Below are 17,587 nucleotides of genomic sequence, written 5' to 3'. Positions count from 1 at the left end.
GAGGGTGTGTTTTTAAACATAACAGAGATGGCCTATTGTGTGTGTGTGTGTGTGTGTGTGTGTGTGTGTGTGTGTGTGTGTGTGTGTGTGTGTGTGTGTGTATGTGTGTGTGTGTGTGTGTCTTTGTGTGTGCGTGCGTGCGTTTGTGTGTTGTATGTACTGTATGTGTAAGGACAGACTGTCCAGGCAGGCCACATAACCACTTAACACAATCTGTCATCGGCAGCATGCCTGTCCTCCCTGGTCCCAGGGCTATCTGCAAGTTAGACCGCTATTGTCCTCTGGTCCACCAGGCCGTACTATCAGAGGTCAAGGATATCTTCTGCGTCCCAGAAAAACTAGATATCGCCTTCATTTCCTGCTGGTCGTGCTGCTCTTTGGAGCCACTTCCTGTTTGCTTGTGGATGTTTTTCTGCACGTCATGAACTTGGCCTGACATATAGTCTTATTTGGGATTCTTAACACAGTTAAGACATTGCAGTGTCATGAGACATTGTGAAAATAAGCCTAGCGTTTGTTCTGCCTGTTTTGGTCATAACAACATCGAGTCTCAGTGAACCAGTGGTTAGAAATTACTAGGGACAATGGGCCGCATTCACCAACTGTTTTGTACGATGCATTTTCCAATAATAGCCCTGATATGCTGGTACAGCTCAGATTAGTCTGGAATAAACCACTTTTTTGCTTCACATTTGACATCAGGCCATCTTTTTTATGTTATTTTAAATCCGCTACTGACTCTTCTAAACACGACAGGTGGAGTCTGGTGTTCCACCGTCTTTAGTTTGGGCATGCTTGACTTCTGTATCAACTTTTGTTTTCAATTTCTGTGTGTGATTTCCATGTGCCTGTCACAGGTTTCACTGTCAGTATCGCCTCCACCATCTTGGGTCCTCTGACTTCCCAAGGCACATGACAAAACACAGCTTTAGCCAGCTACGCTACCGAAAATATATCAATTCAATGGCTCAGGTGTATATATTCACACCTAGGAGTGAGTTTAACCAGTTCAACTCAGTTACATGTGCACAAGACCCTGCAGTCTCATGCACTTTTATAGGACTGCCGGGGCATTAACCTATGTTAATTATGAACAATTCAATTCACGAGTCAGGAAACATGAATCAGACGTAGACTTTTCTTAGGACCTTTCTTAAGAACATATTTTAGATTTTTTTTTATATTGGTTTGATATTGGTTAATGAGGCCCAATGTCACACATAACATGTCCTCCTCCTCTCCAGGTCCTGGCCCACACTCCCATGGTCTGAGGATCAGCTGTATAACTTTCCTCTGCCTGCTGGTCCATACTAACACAGATGACCTCTGCATGTCACAGGTGGCTTGACTTGCTGGCTGCTAGCTTGAACTCTACTAGGGCTGTCTCTAGAGCTGCTGCTTTAGCTGGAATCTGGTGCCAGGACTGCTAGCTTAGCTGGACTCTACTGTTAAAGCTACTAGCTTAGCTGGACTCTACTACTAGGGCTGCTACCTGAGCAGAAGTAGAAGTCAAATGTTCACGGATGAAGCTAAGACAAAATCTTCTTTTGCACGCATGTTGTGGTTAAGTTAAATTGTGGGTTGACCTGAAGGAGTGGTTGATGATTCCCCAAACACAGAGGAAACCTCATGCTTGACTGGACTTGACTTCAGAAAATAATTAAATCATTTAGATGCAGAAACCATAAAATAAATTCAAGACTGAAAACATTCTCACACCTAGTTTCGAAGCGAACATGAATAGAATAAATGGGTTCTACTTTTGGGGGTTGGTATTATTTCATCCATAATTGTTTCCATCGATAACCGCCCCCGCCCTCCGTCATTGGTCCCCTGGAGAGGCTGTGGCTGATTGGCTGATTGGCCGGGGGAAACCTCGACACCCATGTGGGAAATCCATCCAGACACAGACCCAGTCTCGCTCAGACACATTTAGGAAGCCACCAAACAATAGGTCGTCTTCAGGAATGTGAAACACGCCGACCTTAATAAATTGTGTTTAGATACACAAATCATGACGAGTTATTGAAAAACAGCCTCAAATCCAGTTGTTTTTGTACATATCTACTGTGTTAGAGCATGTATGTGAGTTGGGAAATGTGTTAGCGTCATCTTATTAAAGAGATTTGTCTTGCTATGATAGCTTCCTCATTCTTCCTCATCTGTGGGTTAATTAGTTTGCTCAGTGTACGGAATTGATGGTCCCACTTCTGTCTATGGAGCATTTTCATCAGTTGACACAAGAGTGTGACAGATCTAAACTTATCTTTTCAGGATTTCCCTTTGAAAATGTCCCCAGGTGACACTTTTTAAATTTCCTTTTGGTCAGGGCACAGAAAAAGCTCTCTTCATCATTCTCCCTTAGTTAAAATCACACACACACACACACACGCAGACACAAGGAGGAAGCGATTCAGCGCTGTCACCAGCCGTAAATATCCCAGCATGCCTCTGTGGGACAGGAAGCTCATGCAGGGGGACAAACATGTTTTCTTGAAAAGGGTCAAAGGACATGGAAGACCATGGCGCTTAAACAGCGTAACCTGGAGACCAGCAAGCGGGCAGACCATAATAACCAACCACCTCCATCTTTCCCACCCAAACAGGAATCACCATGGAAACCTGTCTCCCTAGTTCCTTTTGGCAGAGTCTTGAGTCACCTGTCAGTGTTTACAGAGATCAGTGTTAACCCGCTATTGGACGTCTCATGGGACTCTCCCTTAGACAAACACAGTGGTTGGGGCGGCATCCCATAGCTGTAATCATAAACTTTCTATCTGAACTATGAATGAGTAACTGTCCTCATTACTCAGGTTCTCTTATCAGACACCATAATGAACAAAGAGAGCTGTGAGATTTTACTGATATCGTCCAATTTGATGTTCCACCCAATTTTATGGCAGGCAAATATTCGGCTCCACTCGGTCACCCATTATCTGTTCTGGTAAGTTAGTTTTAGAACAACTGTCCTGTAATGCCGTTCTCCATTCTCTCTCTCTCTCTCTCTCTCTCTCTCTCTCTCTCTCTCTCTCTCTCACTCTCTCTATTCTCTCCTTCTTTTGTCGCCTTCGCCCCCAGCAGAGTTGAACCCCCGTGAGGCAGCATGCCCATCCTCAAGAACGTGCCAGTGCGCCTGAAGCAGGGCCGGGCTAACAGGGACGTGGAGAACGCCCGTGGCGAGCTGTACCTCCGCACCATGAGCCTCAATCTGGAGCGCAACCCCTTCGACGAGCCCCCCTCCGACCACGAGGACTGGGCGGGGCGTGGCAACGAGCGCTCCCTCCTGGATGGCGGTACGCCCAGAGACCGCAACCCCTTCGAGGACGAGGAGGACGAGAACGAGGCCAATGAGGGGCGCCGGGGCGGCTCGGGGAAGAAGTCGCTGAAGGGCACGCTGGACCGCATCCGGGTGGCGTCCCCGCTGAAGACGCTGGGGAAGCTGGGTAAAGGGCTGCGCTTGTCAGGGCGCAGCAAGGCCAACGGAACGCCCTCGCCGCCGGGGTCGATAGGAGGGACGCCCTCACCGTCGCAGAAGAAGAAGAAGGGGAGGAGGAGCTCGGAGGGCAGCCTGCTCAGGTAGGAGAGAGGCGGGGGGGGTGGAGGGATGAGGGATGGAGGGATGAGGGAAGGAGGAAGTGGAGAGGTGCATTGCGAAACGTCCTTGGGCTAAAGGAGAACCTGATGATGGGGCAATCTTCCACGCTGAACACGCAATCACTCAGAACTCTCTTTAACCTTTAACCCTCGCCCCTCAGGTTTGCGGGGAAGTGCAGGAAGGAGGGAAGGAAGGAGAGCCTGACCAACGGGGATCAGTGTTCGGAGAGCGAGGGCGACACCAGTAGCCGACGCCTCTCCTTCATGAAGATGGTGGGACTGGGCAGAAAGAGGGAGTCCATGGCTGACCACTCCTCCCAGGGTCCCGAGGAAGACGTGATGGAGGAGGAGGTGGTGCAGGAGGAGGTCAAACCCAGGGAACCCCTCTCAGGTACGGGGTCGGGAGACAGGGATTATTGGTACGAAGTGTACATTCATTAGGCAGACTCTTCAGTATATCTCCACTTTGCTTGTATGTTGTAGCAGTTACCCACAATCCATTTCTCTTCCTTTCAACCTGTGTGTGATAGCATAACATCCCACATGCAGCCCCTATGTATTCTGTCATGAAGTTAAGTCACTCACAACAAGTACAACCGTTATTTTCAAATACACGTTTATATAGTAGCTATAGTTTATCAAACCACTTCTGTTGCATGTGTGGAAAGTCTTATCACTGTCAGTGGTCACCCTGTTCAGCAGTGCTACGAGTCCTAACTGTATAGCTTCTATTTCCACAACAACAGAGAAGATCTTATCAGTGTCCCAACATCTGGGTTATTTCTGTCCCTCTGGCGACAATGGAGAAAGAGATGATAATGGAATAGAGAGAGAGAGAGAGAGAGAGAGAGAGAGAGAGAAAGATGATAGAGTAGAGGGAGACCCAGGACACACATGTGGTCACTTTAGATGGGGTTTCCCACTAATGTTTTGAGGGTGGGGTGGTCTAACTGGCGGAGGAGAGCGGGGGGATTCCTTCATAATTACATTTGAGTTCCTCCCCATTTCAAATATCAAACACATTCCACACCCTTGTTCATGGAATGGGATGACTGCTATGGATGGGAGCAGAACTGAACAGATCATACTGTATAGAGTGGACAGTCTAGTATAGTAGATGTACTGTGGTTTTTGTAGGAACTGACAACATGTGTTCTGTGCATATATTGTGTAGGGAACACAAGCCCCTGGTGTTTTGCCATATCAGCAGACCTAGATCAGCTCACCTTTTCCTCCAGTCTGTCTCAGTCTCGCTCCAGATAAAGATCATGCTGGTAGCAACACCCCTGTATATGTGAGCCTTGTTTATTAAATACTATAGGACTGACTGCCCTGTACCAGCGGAACACAAAGGCATCATACAACTGCTGGCATCTCAGTATCAGACCGCTTCACTCTGTGTGCGTGTGTGTGTGTGTGTGCGTGTGTGTGTACGTGCGTGCGCGTGTGTAGAATAGATGGTGCCCAAATACCGTGCTATCACGGTCCAACGTCCATGAGATAGCTCGTTGTGTTTGCCGGGCCGTTTACAAAATTGCTGGATTGTTCAGGACCAAGTCACGCAATGAGCAAGCACAAGTATATCAGTGTTAGTGCCAGCCTGTCTGCAGCTCTGGAATCCATTACTTTGGCCTGGGCAAATGAAACAGACCACTGAATGGTGTAGGCTAATCTCCTATATGGATCTCCCTCTGGGCTCCGCTGCTCCACGCGGGCTGTCGGGGCCTCGATCCTAACTTCACTTCACACTTTTGTCAGCCATGTGTGTTATTTCTGCAGCTGACCCACACAGCGAGACGATGTTATGTTTGTTTATGTGTGCATGTTTGTCATGGGGAGAACAGTGCCCTGGCATTCCTTCTCTCTCTCTCTCTCTCTCTCTCTCTCTCTCTCCCTCCCTCCCTCCCAAGACCCGAACCTACAGTCCTCTAATACGCAACTGGGACAGTTTAGTTGGCGGTCACAGTGTGTGTAGACTGGCTTGGTCAAGCCACAAACTGAAACCACTCAGTACATTGCGGTTTACTTTTGCCAGTAGACAAGCCTGGAACATTTTATTATTCTTGCTATTGCGTGGATTAGCAATGGCCCGATTCATCTGACCGGCTATTAGGGCTGGGAGTCCGAACTTCGGGATTCGAATATAATTCGAATATTGACAGAAATACTGGTATTCGAACGAATATTAGGCAGCCCTTAATATTCGAACCTGTTATAGGCATTATTTTTTGTAAATGTGTTGGCTAGCAAACGTTGCTTTTGATTCAGATTCAGAGGGTTTTTCACGCCTGGTGAAGTTGCAATCGCGAGCTCATTAGCAAGGCTATTGGACACCTGGGCTCCTGTAGGAGGTGACGTTAGTTAGCACGGCGCGTTCCAGGCAACCCGTAACTCGTGTTTTTCCGACCTCCTACACGTGAAAATGCTCTGGAATGGCAGTCAAACCCGTAACTTCCCACCCGTAACTTCTGGTGCGTTCGTTTATAACTGGGAGGTGGCAAATTGCGACTTGCTACTAGGAATGATTAAATAAAACACCGCATGAACTCGCACTTCCTCGTCGCAAATTCGGATATGTTTCAGCCCCCAGTTGCCGGCTGACGTCAATATCATATCATATCATCATCATATCATTCGCTATAGCTCGAATGCACACAGGTCGGAGGAAGGTATTTTGCCACTTGCGACTTGCCACCTCCGACCACAAACGAACGCACCATTCCCACCCGTGAACTCGTACCATGGATGTATTAATAGAATACATCATTGCTTATCGATATTGCCTATGATACAATGCCCACTAGTGGACAGAATGTGCACAACTTTATTTTAATACCTAGGTAGGTCTTTCTGTAAGAATTTAATGGTAAAAATATTATTAATAATAATTCGAATATATTCGAATATTATTATTAATAAATAAACGAACTTCGAATATGATTTTGGAGCAAAAGTCCCAGCCCTACCGGCTATTATGGGAAAAGTCTTCGCTCTCCCCTCCTTGGTTTGGTCTCTGCTTCTATAAAACACTCATGATCACAGACCACTACTGTACATGCGTGTGTGCTTGTGCATGAGTATTGTTCACCGGAGGAAGACGCAGCGTGCTAACGAGAGGCTGCTGTGTTCAGCCGGGCTCAAGTGTCAGGAAATACCAGAGTTATGGGGAGAGAACGACCTCTGCGACCATCTGCCAGCCACTCCAGATTCTCTGAGCCCAACAATGAGACAGAACAGAACAAAGCAAACCGGGACTAACAGGCAGCGGCTTTCTGACTCCGAATCCCTCGATCCAGAATAGGAGAAGTGAGATGGAATACAGACGAGGTTGAAATGAAGGAACCACGCTTCCCCCTCAGCCGACATGTGAAAGATCAAATCTGGTGTTGTGGTCAGTGTCCTGAGAGTTAAGTAGTTGTATATTATACATGTGAGGGTCCCAGCGCCAAAGAGGGACCTCCGCTTCAGAGCACCCAGAGAGCATGTGCACCTGATGAGAACGTAGCCGATATATGAATCTTTGAACTGTGATTCAGTACAACAGGGCTGGAACAAAGATGCACAGTATTCACTTCATGGTTATATCAGACGTAATGGATTATGTCATATAAGATATAATGGATTACATTGTGAAAGGCACAGGGCTGCTGGCAGCTTCCACTGCGCTGTACCTGTCCTGACCAGCACTGTGGAATTTGCCCTTCCGTGTCTGCCCTCCTGTTCGTGAATGTGTGTGTGTGTGTGTGTGGAGGGGCACAACCCACCTTGCCTCAGGTATTCAACAACCTGGGTTCATATTTCACCATAGCCATTAGACCAGGCCCTCATCCTACACCCCCCACCCCTACCTGTGCCATGGTCAGCTATGACAAACACACAACATCTGGTGACCTAGCTATCTGACCTAGCTAGTTGACCTGGTAGCCATGATGTAGTCTATACTGTTTGTGTCACACACACCACGACCCCTTAGTGGACGACATTGCCTAGTGTCTTGAAGGACTGTTTTTAACATTTTTGTGTTGAAGAACATCGAGCAGCACACCCTGTCTTCAGCTGTGTCTTAGCCCTATCTGATTGTCTGGGCAGGCCTTCTTTAAGGTCACAGCTACCTATTTGCAGTTCATTTGGCATCAGTGTCGTCCGCAGGACTTGATAAGAGGGTCATATAGCCTGCTTACGCCACAGTGGGGTAAATGATCTGCAGGCCTGAGACAGTAATAATTCAAGGTCTCCAGGATTATAAAACCATAACTGTCACTGGCTGGCTGGCTGGCTGGCTGGCTGGCTGGGTGGGTGGATGGATGGATGGATGGATGGATGGATGGATGGATGGATGGATGGATGGATGGATGGATGGATGGATGGATGGATGGATGGATGGATGGATGGATGGATGGATGGATGGATGGATGGATGGATGGATGGATGGATGGATGGATGGATGGATGGATGGATGGATGGATGGATGGATGGATGGATGGATGGATGGATGGATGGATGGATGGATGGATGGATGGATGGATGGATGGATGGGTGGGTGGGTGGGTGGGTGGGTGGGTGGGTGGGTGGATGGATGGATGACTAGCTTTAGACATCTGCTGCTTCTATGGAGCCATTTGGTGCTTCTGTTTTGGGAGCGTTCTGTAGCAACAAAAGAGTAGTTGTGGTGAATGATCAATCGAGAATGATGAAATACACATGTTGCTTCCTCACCTCCCTCAGTCTTCTGAATATGACCATGAAAGATAACCGTTGTTCTCCACATTGTCAATCCAAGTGTTTACATTTTCCATTGTGGCAGCAAAGAGAAGTCTAACATCCAGCAATCTGTAACTCAAAATGTACAGTAACCATGAGGGTCTTTCTCTCTCTCACCGCTTACTGACTTAACCCAGTCTGATTAGTGTTTGTTAAGTTAACGTCAGAGTATCGTCCAGAGGGATGAGGAGAGTCGGGAGGCTGAGAGGAGGCCAGCTGAACAGCTGAGTGTGGATGAGGTCATGTGACCAGTCTGCCCTGCCCTGTCCGGTCTGAGCCCGGCCTTGGCCTGGTCATCTCCCTGAAGACATGTTGACTGACTGACTGACTGACTGGCAATGTCCCTTTTAACCTCTGTCACTAGCTGCGCACATGTTGTGTGTGTGTGTGTGTGTGCTTTGTTGAGGCTGAATTTGGAATGGGAGAGTGGGATGAGAGATGAGAGAAAGGGGAGACAGAAGAGAAACAGATTTGACCCAGCTGTGCCTGCAGGGGGTTCAAGTGTGTGTGTGTGTGTGTGTGTGTGTGTGTGTGTGTGTGTGTGTGTGTGTGTGTGTGTGTGTGTGTGTGTAGGCCAGAAGTTGGAGCTCCTCTGCTTATTTGATATTTTACTTTGGTGAGAAAAAATATTTATCTGCTCCGGACACGCTGTGATGTGACGACAGCTGCCTCTGTCTGGAGAAATGGACAGTTTAAATATCTAGCTGTGGGTATTTGTTTCACCGAAGAGAGAATGTAGCTTTGTGCTCAGTTTGGAAGGCTTGTATTTCTCTTCATGCATGGTAGCACCTCTAGGACAAGGACAGCCTAAGCTACGGCAAGTTAACACTGAGCAATGCTAGTCCTAACACTGTGTTAGCCTAGCGCTGTGTGGTCTTAGTACTGTTAGCCTAGTGCTGTGTTAGCCTAGCACTGTGTTAGCCTAACACTATACTAGCCTAGCACTGTGTTAGCCTACAGTAGTACTGTGGAGGCCTAGCACTGTGTTAGTCTTGGGCTATGTTGGCCTAGCGCTGTGTTAGCCTAGCGCTGTGTTAGCCTAGTGCTGTGTTAGTGTAACACTGTGTTAGCCTAGTGCTGTGTGTTAGCCTAGTGGTGTGTTAGCCTAGCACTGTGTTGGCTTAGCGCCATGCTGGCTTGGGCGCCACAGCAGGAACATGGCTAGAATGTCTCTGGCTGGAGAGTTCTCTTACCCCGCATAATTTCGAGTTGAGAGAACTCCACATATCCTGCCAACTCGGCACTTTCTGTTCCACTGTGGATTTTCTTACAAACCTTTAGGGAACAGAAACCCTTAGTCCCCCCCCCCCCCCCCCCCATTCCCTTCCTGAATTCTTATAATAATGCTAGGCTACATCATATGTGCACCAGACTAGCACTTGTATCACAGGTCCCATAGGAGTGCTAGCGGCAAGATCATGCTTGTGGTTTTGCCTAGAGGAAGGGTGGTGCCACACTTCTGTACATTAGCTGAGTGCGTTCCTGATGGCAGAGGTTAAGAGGGGCAGGGAGGGGGGTGAGAGAGCTTGAGAACAAAGGCCCAGTGTTCCCCTTTTCTGTCTGGAGTCTGAGGGAGGGTCCCTGGCCCGTCCGTCCTTGTGTGGGTCACCTCTGGTTTTAATGGCTGCTCGTTCGCCCGTCAGAGCTGAGCCAAACCCCCCCCCCGCACATCTGTTTGGGTAGTTTCTATGCTGTTTCTGGGGGATACGTTTACAGGTCTCGGGTGATTCTCTCGTCCTGTGTAAACTTGAGCGAGTACCTGACCTTTAGGTGGCTCGCCGCCGTGGCGTTCGAAATATGGCGGATGAATATTGTCCCCGTGGGTGATTAGTACAACGCGGCCACTTCTTCTTTGTGGGTCTGTGGGGCGAAAACCAGGGAAGTGGTGGGGACGTCAATGCCACATTCTCACACCCTGTAAATTGTACACAATCAACCCTACAGTACATGAAGGGTTCTGGTGACTGTGTTTCCACACAATGTCCACCTTGACCAGAGTTAGTCAGAGAATGTGAGAACCTCGGTCATAAATCCAGTTCTTCCATATCCGGAGCTGCAGTTGATAAACTACTTTACTCTATTTACAGTAAACCCAGGTCTGATCTCCACCTCCTCCCTTCCCTGTGTCTGTCTGTCACTGGAGGGAGACTCACTCATTCACCATCTCCTTTCAAACAAGATGAGCATGCATTGTGCTTTATATTTAGATGTCCATCCGCTGCGTTAGCACAGAGGTGTGTGTATGTGTGTTCTGTGTGTGTGTGTGTCTGTGTGTGTGTGTTTCCCTACATGCATATATGTGTGTGTGTGTGTGGGGCCCAGGGTGGTGCCATGGCATCGGCGGCTGCTCCTTCTCTTCCTCTTCCTCGTTGGGGACAGAGACGGATGACCAGGGTGACAGAGCAGCTCCCCTGCATCCTCTCTGCCTTGTATAACACACACACACACACACACACACACATACAAACGCATATATAGACACACACAAACACACACACACACACACACATACAGATGCACGCATACACACACGCACACAAACACACACAAAAGTACATATACACACACACAAACGTGCACGCACACATACACACACGCACACACAAATGCACATACACACACACACACAGTTCCGCCTCTGAGGGCCAACTGAGCTACAGGGGCAGTTGAGCAGCAGACAGGCCTGGAAGCCCCTGCGGTGCCCTGGGTGGAGAGGAGCAGGGGGGGAGGGAGGGGGGTCATATTTTCACAGCTGATCCGTGACGCACCTTGGCCTGCAGTGGTGCGAGCTGTGGTGCGATGTGCCTCCTAGGCCTATTGGAGACAGTCCCCAAAGTGGTGTCACCCGCCCCCCCTTCCTGGGGTCGCTGTGTTAGGTCCCAACACCACTGCTGGAGGAGAAGGATATGACATCAGTTCCTGCCATGCTGCTCGCGTTGCCTGACTGAGAGAACAGTGTGTAACTACACTTCCACAGATGGAGGCTGTGTAGACTGTGTATAGACTATATATGTAGACTGTAGGCTTGGATGTATATAGTCCTTGTTCTTCTTCTTTTCATGCTTATTGCTACTATACATAGTCTCTATCTGCATTTCCAACCTTTGCTGTAAATTTTCCACTGCGGAAACACTACATTTCCCCCTAAGGGGATCATTAAAGTGTCTATCTATCTATATAGGCTGTATGACTGTAGACTAGGCTATATATACTGTGTAGACTGTATTGTCAATGTAGACTGTATAGGCTGTACAGTATAAACTGTGTCGACTGCTGTTTAGACTATACTGTAGACTATATTGGCTGTATAGACTATATAGACTGTGTAGACTACACTAGTTAGGCTGTATAGGCTGTATTTACTGTATATACTGTGAAGACTATATAGGCTGTATAGATGCAGGGCTGACTGTACACACCAGCAGACTGGGAGAGTTGTTGTCGATGTGTCTGTTGGGGATCGAACCCCAGTCTCTCCCACAGCTACAGCCCATGCAACTACCATTAGACCAAGAAGACATCCTCTTAGTGGGAGGGTGATGTTTGCTTACAAGTTTCTTACAAGCCATGGCTGCCAGGGTGAGGTCTCTCACAAGACATCGCTACCTCATCAGAGCAGTGTGGTTCCAAACCGCCTCCGCTGCATGGAGCGTTTGAGTCTGACAAGAGATGCTGACACAAGCAGAGGCCTCGTACATCCCTCAGACAAGAGGTCGGCCTTCTGCTCGCACTCCCTCAGCTTCCATTTACGATACACTGGTCGGTATAATTATAATTATAACTTTACACTGGTCTATAATCACAGTTGAGCCTCTTGCAACGTGTAAAGAAGTGTGAATTTCTCCTTTGGACATTATTCTTTTGATCTGTACAAAGCAGAGTATTAGTCAATATTAAATACCTTTTGGCCATTGTTAATGCTCAAGGACTATGACGTCTGTTTTGTCCCTGTTTGTTTGTCTTTGAGCTGCTTGCTCTGAGAGGCAGAATATGGCCTGTTGTGTGCAGTAGGAGACCGAACCACTTGTCCTAAATCATGCAACAGTGACGTTTACAGCGAGGGTAAAACCCGGGGGCCTTTCCAGAGAGCGGCTTTAGACGCTCAGACAAACTCTGAGCCTAACCCTGAACTCTGATTGGTGGAATATCCCTAGATGTAAACTACAGAAAACTGCATCATGAATCAGCATATGCTGCTAATGTCTGTGCTGTCCTATCTCCTAATCATTGACTTGTGATTGATGCCTTTTGGGAAACTTCCTCAAAACACTGAGTCTCACATTCTTGTTGCACGGTGATCTTTAGAACAGTTGGTTAATGAGCAACTCTGAGCGCTCCGATGTTCCTTGTTCACCCTGACGCCCTGTTAGAAAATGGCGCCTGCCGTTTCGTCGGCCATTACAGCTCAGTTGTACCGTGGTTACACGCCACAGGGGGCTGTGAACGACCAGCCGGCTGACATTACCCAGTAGTTAATCAACGAGTGTATGATGCCGTCAGATTTTCTCTAGTGGTAAGAGCATCTGACCACTGACCACAAGGCCACTGGCTCAAGACCAGCCAGGCCACTTGACAATCATCACCTACCAGTGTGCCTTTGAGCAAGGCACTTAACACTAGCTCATATTGTAGGTTGCTTTGGATAAAATCATCTGCTAAATGATCAATTTGTAAATTGGTGACATGGGGAACATGTCAGAAAACAAAAAGCATATATATTTAAGAAAAACTATGAACATACAGTAGGGACATGCATCAGCTTCCAGATGTGTTCAGCACCCCAGATCATGTGCTATGGAGAATGAACTGTCCTTTTCTCTGCTAGTGTTTCAGCCATTGGGTCAAGGGATTGTTTCTGGATGGATGGGGTCAGTTAGGAGCAGTCGTATGAAAACTATCCCTGACCTCTTATTACCTAAACCAGTCATACTCAGACAAGGAGGCTACTGACTCCTCAGTGACCCGCATCTAATAGCGTGTAGTCAGAGGTGCAGAACAGAGCCCAGGCTGGGCCCTATCCCCTGGTTGACACTCACACCTGATTGGTTCTCGAGCAGATATCTGACTCTGCTCCAGAAGGAAGACTGATGTCAGAGAGGAGTGTCCGCTGACATCAGTGACAACCTGTCGACTTTCATCTGCGGTTTTACGACTGAAATAAAATCTCTCCTCGCTCTCTCTCTCTTTACTCTCTCTCTTGCTCCCTCTCTCTGTTACTTTCTCGCCTCACCCTCTCTCTCTCCATTCTCTGTCTTTTCTCTTTCTCTCTCTGTCTTTTCTCTTTCTCTTGCTCCCACTCTTACTTTTTCTCGCCTCACTCTTTCTCTCTGTCTTCATTCGGCCCATCTTCCCCCTTTTGTCTTTCCCCCCTCTCTCCTTCTCACCCCTCTCTTTCTCTCTCCTCTCCCTCCTCCGTGACCACATCGCAGTGTGCTATGAGATCACTTCTCTGTAGGGTGAGTCTAGGCTCTTTAGCAGTCTGGTCGTGTTACTGGATTAGTGGAAACACTAAAGGGAGCTCTCTCTGGGGCCTGGACTGAGTTTCACTGGGAAGCCAACTTCATATCACCACCTGGATTCTTATATAAAGTAAATATTGTATATGAGCAACTAGTATTAGACCTGGTCTCCCGTGTGCCTCAGGGGTCTTAGAGAGTGAGCGCATATTTGAACGGTTTCTATGTGAGACATGAGTACTGAGTATGAGACACAAGTACGTATGATCATAACAGCACATCATAACTATTACCCCCTCCTCCCTCTCTCTCTCTGTCTCTCTCTCCTCAGTGCTGGAGATCCTCCAGCTGGTGACCAAGAGGGATCTCTTCCTGGCCGACACCCACATCCTGGAGCTGGAGCAGGAGTGCAACGAGGCCGCGGCGGTCTTCGCGGCAACCCTGACCTCCTCGCCAGCGGGAGGCGGCGTGGCGGCGCCGGAGGATATGGCGAGCCCCGGGAACAAAGATGGCGGCCGGCGCAAGGCCAAAGACGTGGAGCTGTTGTACGAGGCATTGCAGAAGGAGCTATGGGACGTGGTGAGGGAGTCTCTGCGCTCGCCCACGGCCGGACCCAACCTGGGACTGGTGGTCCAGGTACGCTCCCATCCTCATCCCTGACTCGCTCCTGCTAGTCCCGGTAGCGTAGATCATCCATCATGGCTCCACTCAACTTGCATGTCACAGGTGGTGTCGGTGAGGTCAACCTCTGCATGACTGAATCTTAACTATTCATCAGGTCATTCATAAACTAGAACGTTCTACAGTACGTTCTAAGCTTCTTTCCAGTTCTAACCTGGTTGAATAAACAACAGCATGCTCAAGCGCTCACCCCTGGTGTGTGTGGTGGTTCTGGTGGCGGTGTAGGTCCTGCAGCAGGAGGAGCAGGCGGACCGGACCTGGGCCCAGTCTGAGGGAGCCGTCCCCGGCGGTCCGCGCCCCCGGGAGCTGAAGCGACGCTGGAAGGAGGCGGTGGCGTCGGCCGCCGACAGGAGCCTGCCCCAGCGGGCGGAGGCCCAGGAGGGCGAGCTGGCGGCCTACCTGGACCGGGTCCGAACTCGGGTGGTGGAGGACCTGGGCGCCGCCAAGAGGAACGTGGTGGCGGTGTATCCAGAGGAGTACCGCGCCTTCCAGGTGTACGCCCAAAGCTATCACCAGGCCGTGGCCAAGAGACTGCGCAGCATCACCGACGGACAGCTGCAGATCACCGACATCTACGCCCTGCTGGACTGGCTGTATAACATCTACAACAGGTACAGGACACACAGCGGGAGACACACACTGGGACACATACACACACACACACACACACCATGGTTTCAGCCAGTTTTGGACCTACTGTATATACCATTGATTTAGTGGAAGACTTTACACCGTATGTGAGGCTATTGAGTAATTAAGTACTATGAATCTGTGTGTGTGTGTGTGTGTGTCTCTCTGTGTGTCTGTCGTCTCTCCAGGGACGTCCTGGGAGCGGTCAGCATGACCACGCCCTTCGACCACGCCCAGCTGGGGCCGCTCCTGCCCCCGGAGACCGTGGACAAGCTGGAGCTGGACTGCCTCAACTCAGTCAGGGTGAGGACTGAGGAGAACCACCGAGTACCGCACCGCTCTCCTCACACACACAGACACGCCGTACTCCTCCCAACTCCTCCACCCAAATACACCCACACACTCACCGCTCAACAATCTACCCCCCCGGCCTCACACCCTAACACACACACACACACACCACGACGGTCTTGCTGCAGGCCTGAGGAAAGGGTGCACCTTTGGCTTTTCCTGTCCACTCGAAGGGAGGCCTAGCAGCCTCGCCAGTTCAGCCAATCAAATGATGGCTTCTCAGGGGCAGCTGATGGGACTTCCTGTCTGTAAGGGCCGCATCACAATAGAGGTCAGACAAGAGCCTGTTTAGTTCAGGTCTCTGTGATGTAGCAGTGCCAAGAAGGGAGACCAGGTAGAGAGCTACAGTAAGAGTGTGGAACTCTGAGGTGGCCAGAGAACTTGTTCTCTCCTAAGTTCCCTTGCTCCGAGTCTGGGTCTGGTCTGGGTCTAGGTCTAGGTCTGGTTCTGGGTCTGGGTCCTTGTATGGGATCTGGTCTGGTTCTGGGGTCTGGTCTGGGTCTAGGTCTAGGTCTGGGACTGGTCTGGTGTGGTGTGGTGTGGTCTGGTCTGGTCTAGGTCTGGGTCTGGGTCTAGTCTAGTCTAGTCTAGTCTAGTCTGGTCTGGTCTGGTCTGGGTCTGGTCTGGTCTAGTTCTGGGTCTAGTCTGGTCTGGTTTTGTCTGGGTCTAGGTCCTGGAGTCTGGGTCTAAGTTTAGAGTCTGGGTCTGAGCCCATGTAGTAGACACAATAATCCACTAGTACATCCTGAAGAGGAAGTGGAAATCAAGAGGTCATTGGCTGCCTCAGTCTGTGAGCTGCCAATCATAGCCAGCCCTGCCAAGTCAGTGTCCAATAGGACCTTAGCCTTGGCCTTGGTTCTGATTGGTGACGCTAGCTGTTACTTGGTGACGCTAGCTGTTACTGGGGAGGCGGAAGTAACCATGACAACGAACTGACAGACTGACCCTAGCGACCATAGTAAATCTCTCTTTCTTTCTCTCTCTCTATCTTTCTCTCTCTCTCTCTCTCAATCTCTCTCTCATAATTCAAAACAGGGTTACAAAGTGCTTCACAGACTAAATAAAGCAATTCAAATAACACAAAAACAATGTAAGAGAAAAAAATAATAAGCATTAATAACAACACTGAAGGCTAAGGTGACCACAGATCTGTAACTGTCATCCTTGTTGCCCTGAAGGCTAAGGTGACCACAGAGCTGTAACTGTCATCCTTGTTGCCCTGAAGGCTAAGGTGACCACAGAGCTGTAACTGTCATCCTTGTTGCCCTGAAGGCTAAGGTGACCACAGAGCTGTCCCAGCTGCTGGACGAGGAGGAGAGAAGATGGATGGAGACACTGCACATCGAGGAGTACCAGATTACCCTGGCGTGCACTGTAATACAGGTAGGCCTGCACACACACACGTCATGCCATGTAGTTGAATATGTGTGTGTGTGTGTGTGTGTGTGGGGGGGGGGGGGCAGCTTTGTTGGTTGTTTTGTACAGCGGGCTAATGTGTGCGTTTGTCTGAGTGATAATATAAGTATAAGCTCACTGCTTTGGTGGAGCATCGAAAACATTCCTCAAGCGGAGGCCAAAGTAAATACACACTACTTCCTCTGCTGATTCAGTTTCCATCACAGCCAAGTAGAGTCCATCACAGCCTCTCTACTGGCCTCTAGTGGACATGATAGTTGTCAACATGTCGTGTGTGTGTCCATACAGAGGCTACAGGTGGACCTGGAGCGGTCAGCAGCCATCAACAGAGACCTGGGCTCCAGAGTGGCCCAGTGCAGTCTCAACGGCCTGGCAGACTTCCTCTACAGGTGAGAGATCACATGGTCTAGCATAATAGATCTGAGAGACACACATTCCAGAGCAAATCCATACCATACCATACCACACTATACCATACCACACCACACCACACCACAACACACCATAATGTTACGACCGGCTCATGACATAAACAAAACCAAAAAGGGGAGACCGATAACCAAAACTCAGAGTAATCAAATATTTAATTACAAACTAAAGGTACAGACACACATACGCCGTAGTGTAGAGACAATCTCCCAGAACACTGAATGGCAGGACAATATATAGGAGGCTGGTCAGCTGAGCCCAGGTGCTCC

The 17,587-nt window shown here is 49.1% G+C and overlaps 1 protein-coding gene across 3 annotated transcripts in view; it reads left to right on the top strand.

The window, feature by feature from the left end:
• The window catches only part of exoc3l2b (exocyst complex component 3-like 2b), a 33,539-nt gene that overhangs the window by 7,468 nt on the left and 8,484 nt on the right, over positions 1-17,587 (top strand). For all 3 annotated transcript variants that reach the window (XR_014630457.1, XM_084438326.1, XM_084438325.1), the window contains exons 2-8: positions 3,082-3,576; positions 3,756-3,985; positions 14,143-14,447; positions 14,718-15,103; positions 15,311-15,425; positions 16,746-16,856; positions 17,178-17,278. Coding sequence is in view for 2 of the 3 variants with exons in the window: in XM_084438326.1 (XP_084294452.1) it covers positions 3,104-3,576; positions 3,756-3,985; positions 14,143-14,447; positions 14,718-15,103; positions 15,311-15,425; positions 16,746-16,856; positions 17,178-17,278 (1,721 nt within the window). In the remaining variant the exon portion in view is untranslated. The remainder of the gene's footprint in view (positions 1-3,081; positions 3,577-3,755; positions 3,986-14,142; positions 14,448-14,717; positions 15,104-15,310; positions 15,426-16,745; positions 16,857-17,177; positions 17,279-17,587) is intronic.

Source organism: Borostomias antarcticus, assembly GCF_949987555.1.
Source record: "Borostomias antarcticus genome assembly, chromosome: 1".
Classification (NCBI taxonomy): Eukaryota; Metazoa; Chordata; class Actinopteri; order Stomiiformes; family Stomiidae; genus Borostomias; species Borostomias antarcticus.
This window is presented reverse-complemented; position numbering and strand designations above follow the sequence as displayed.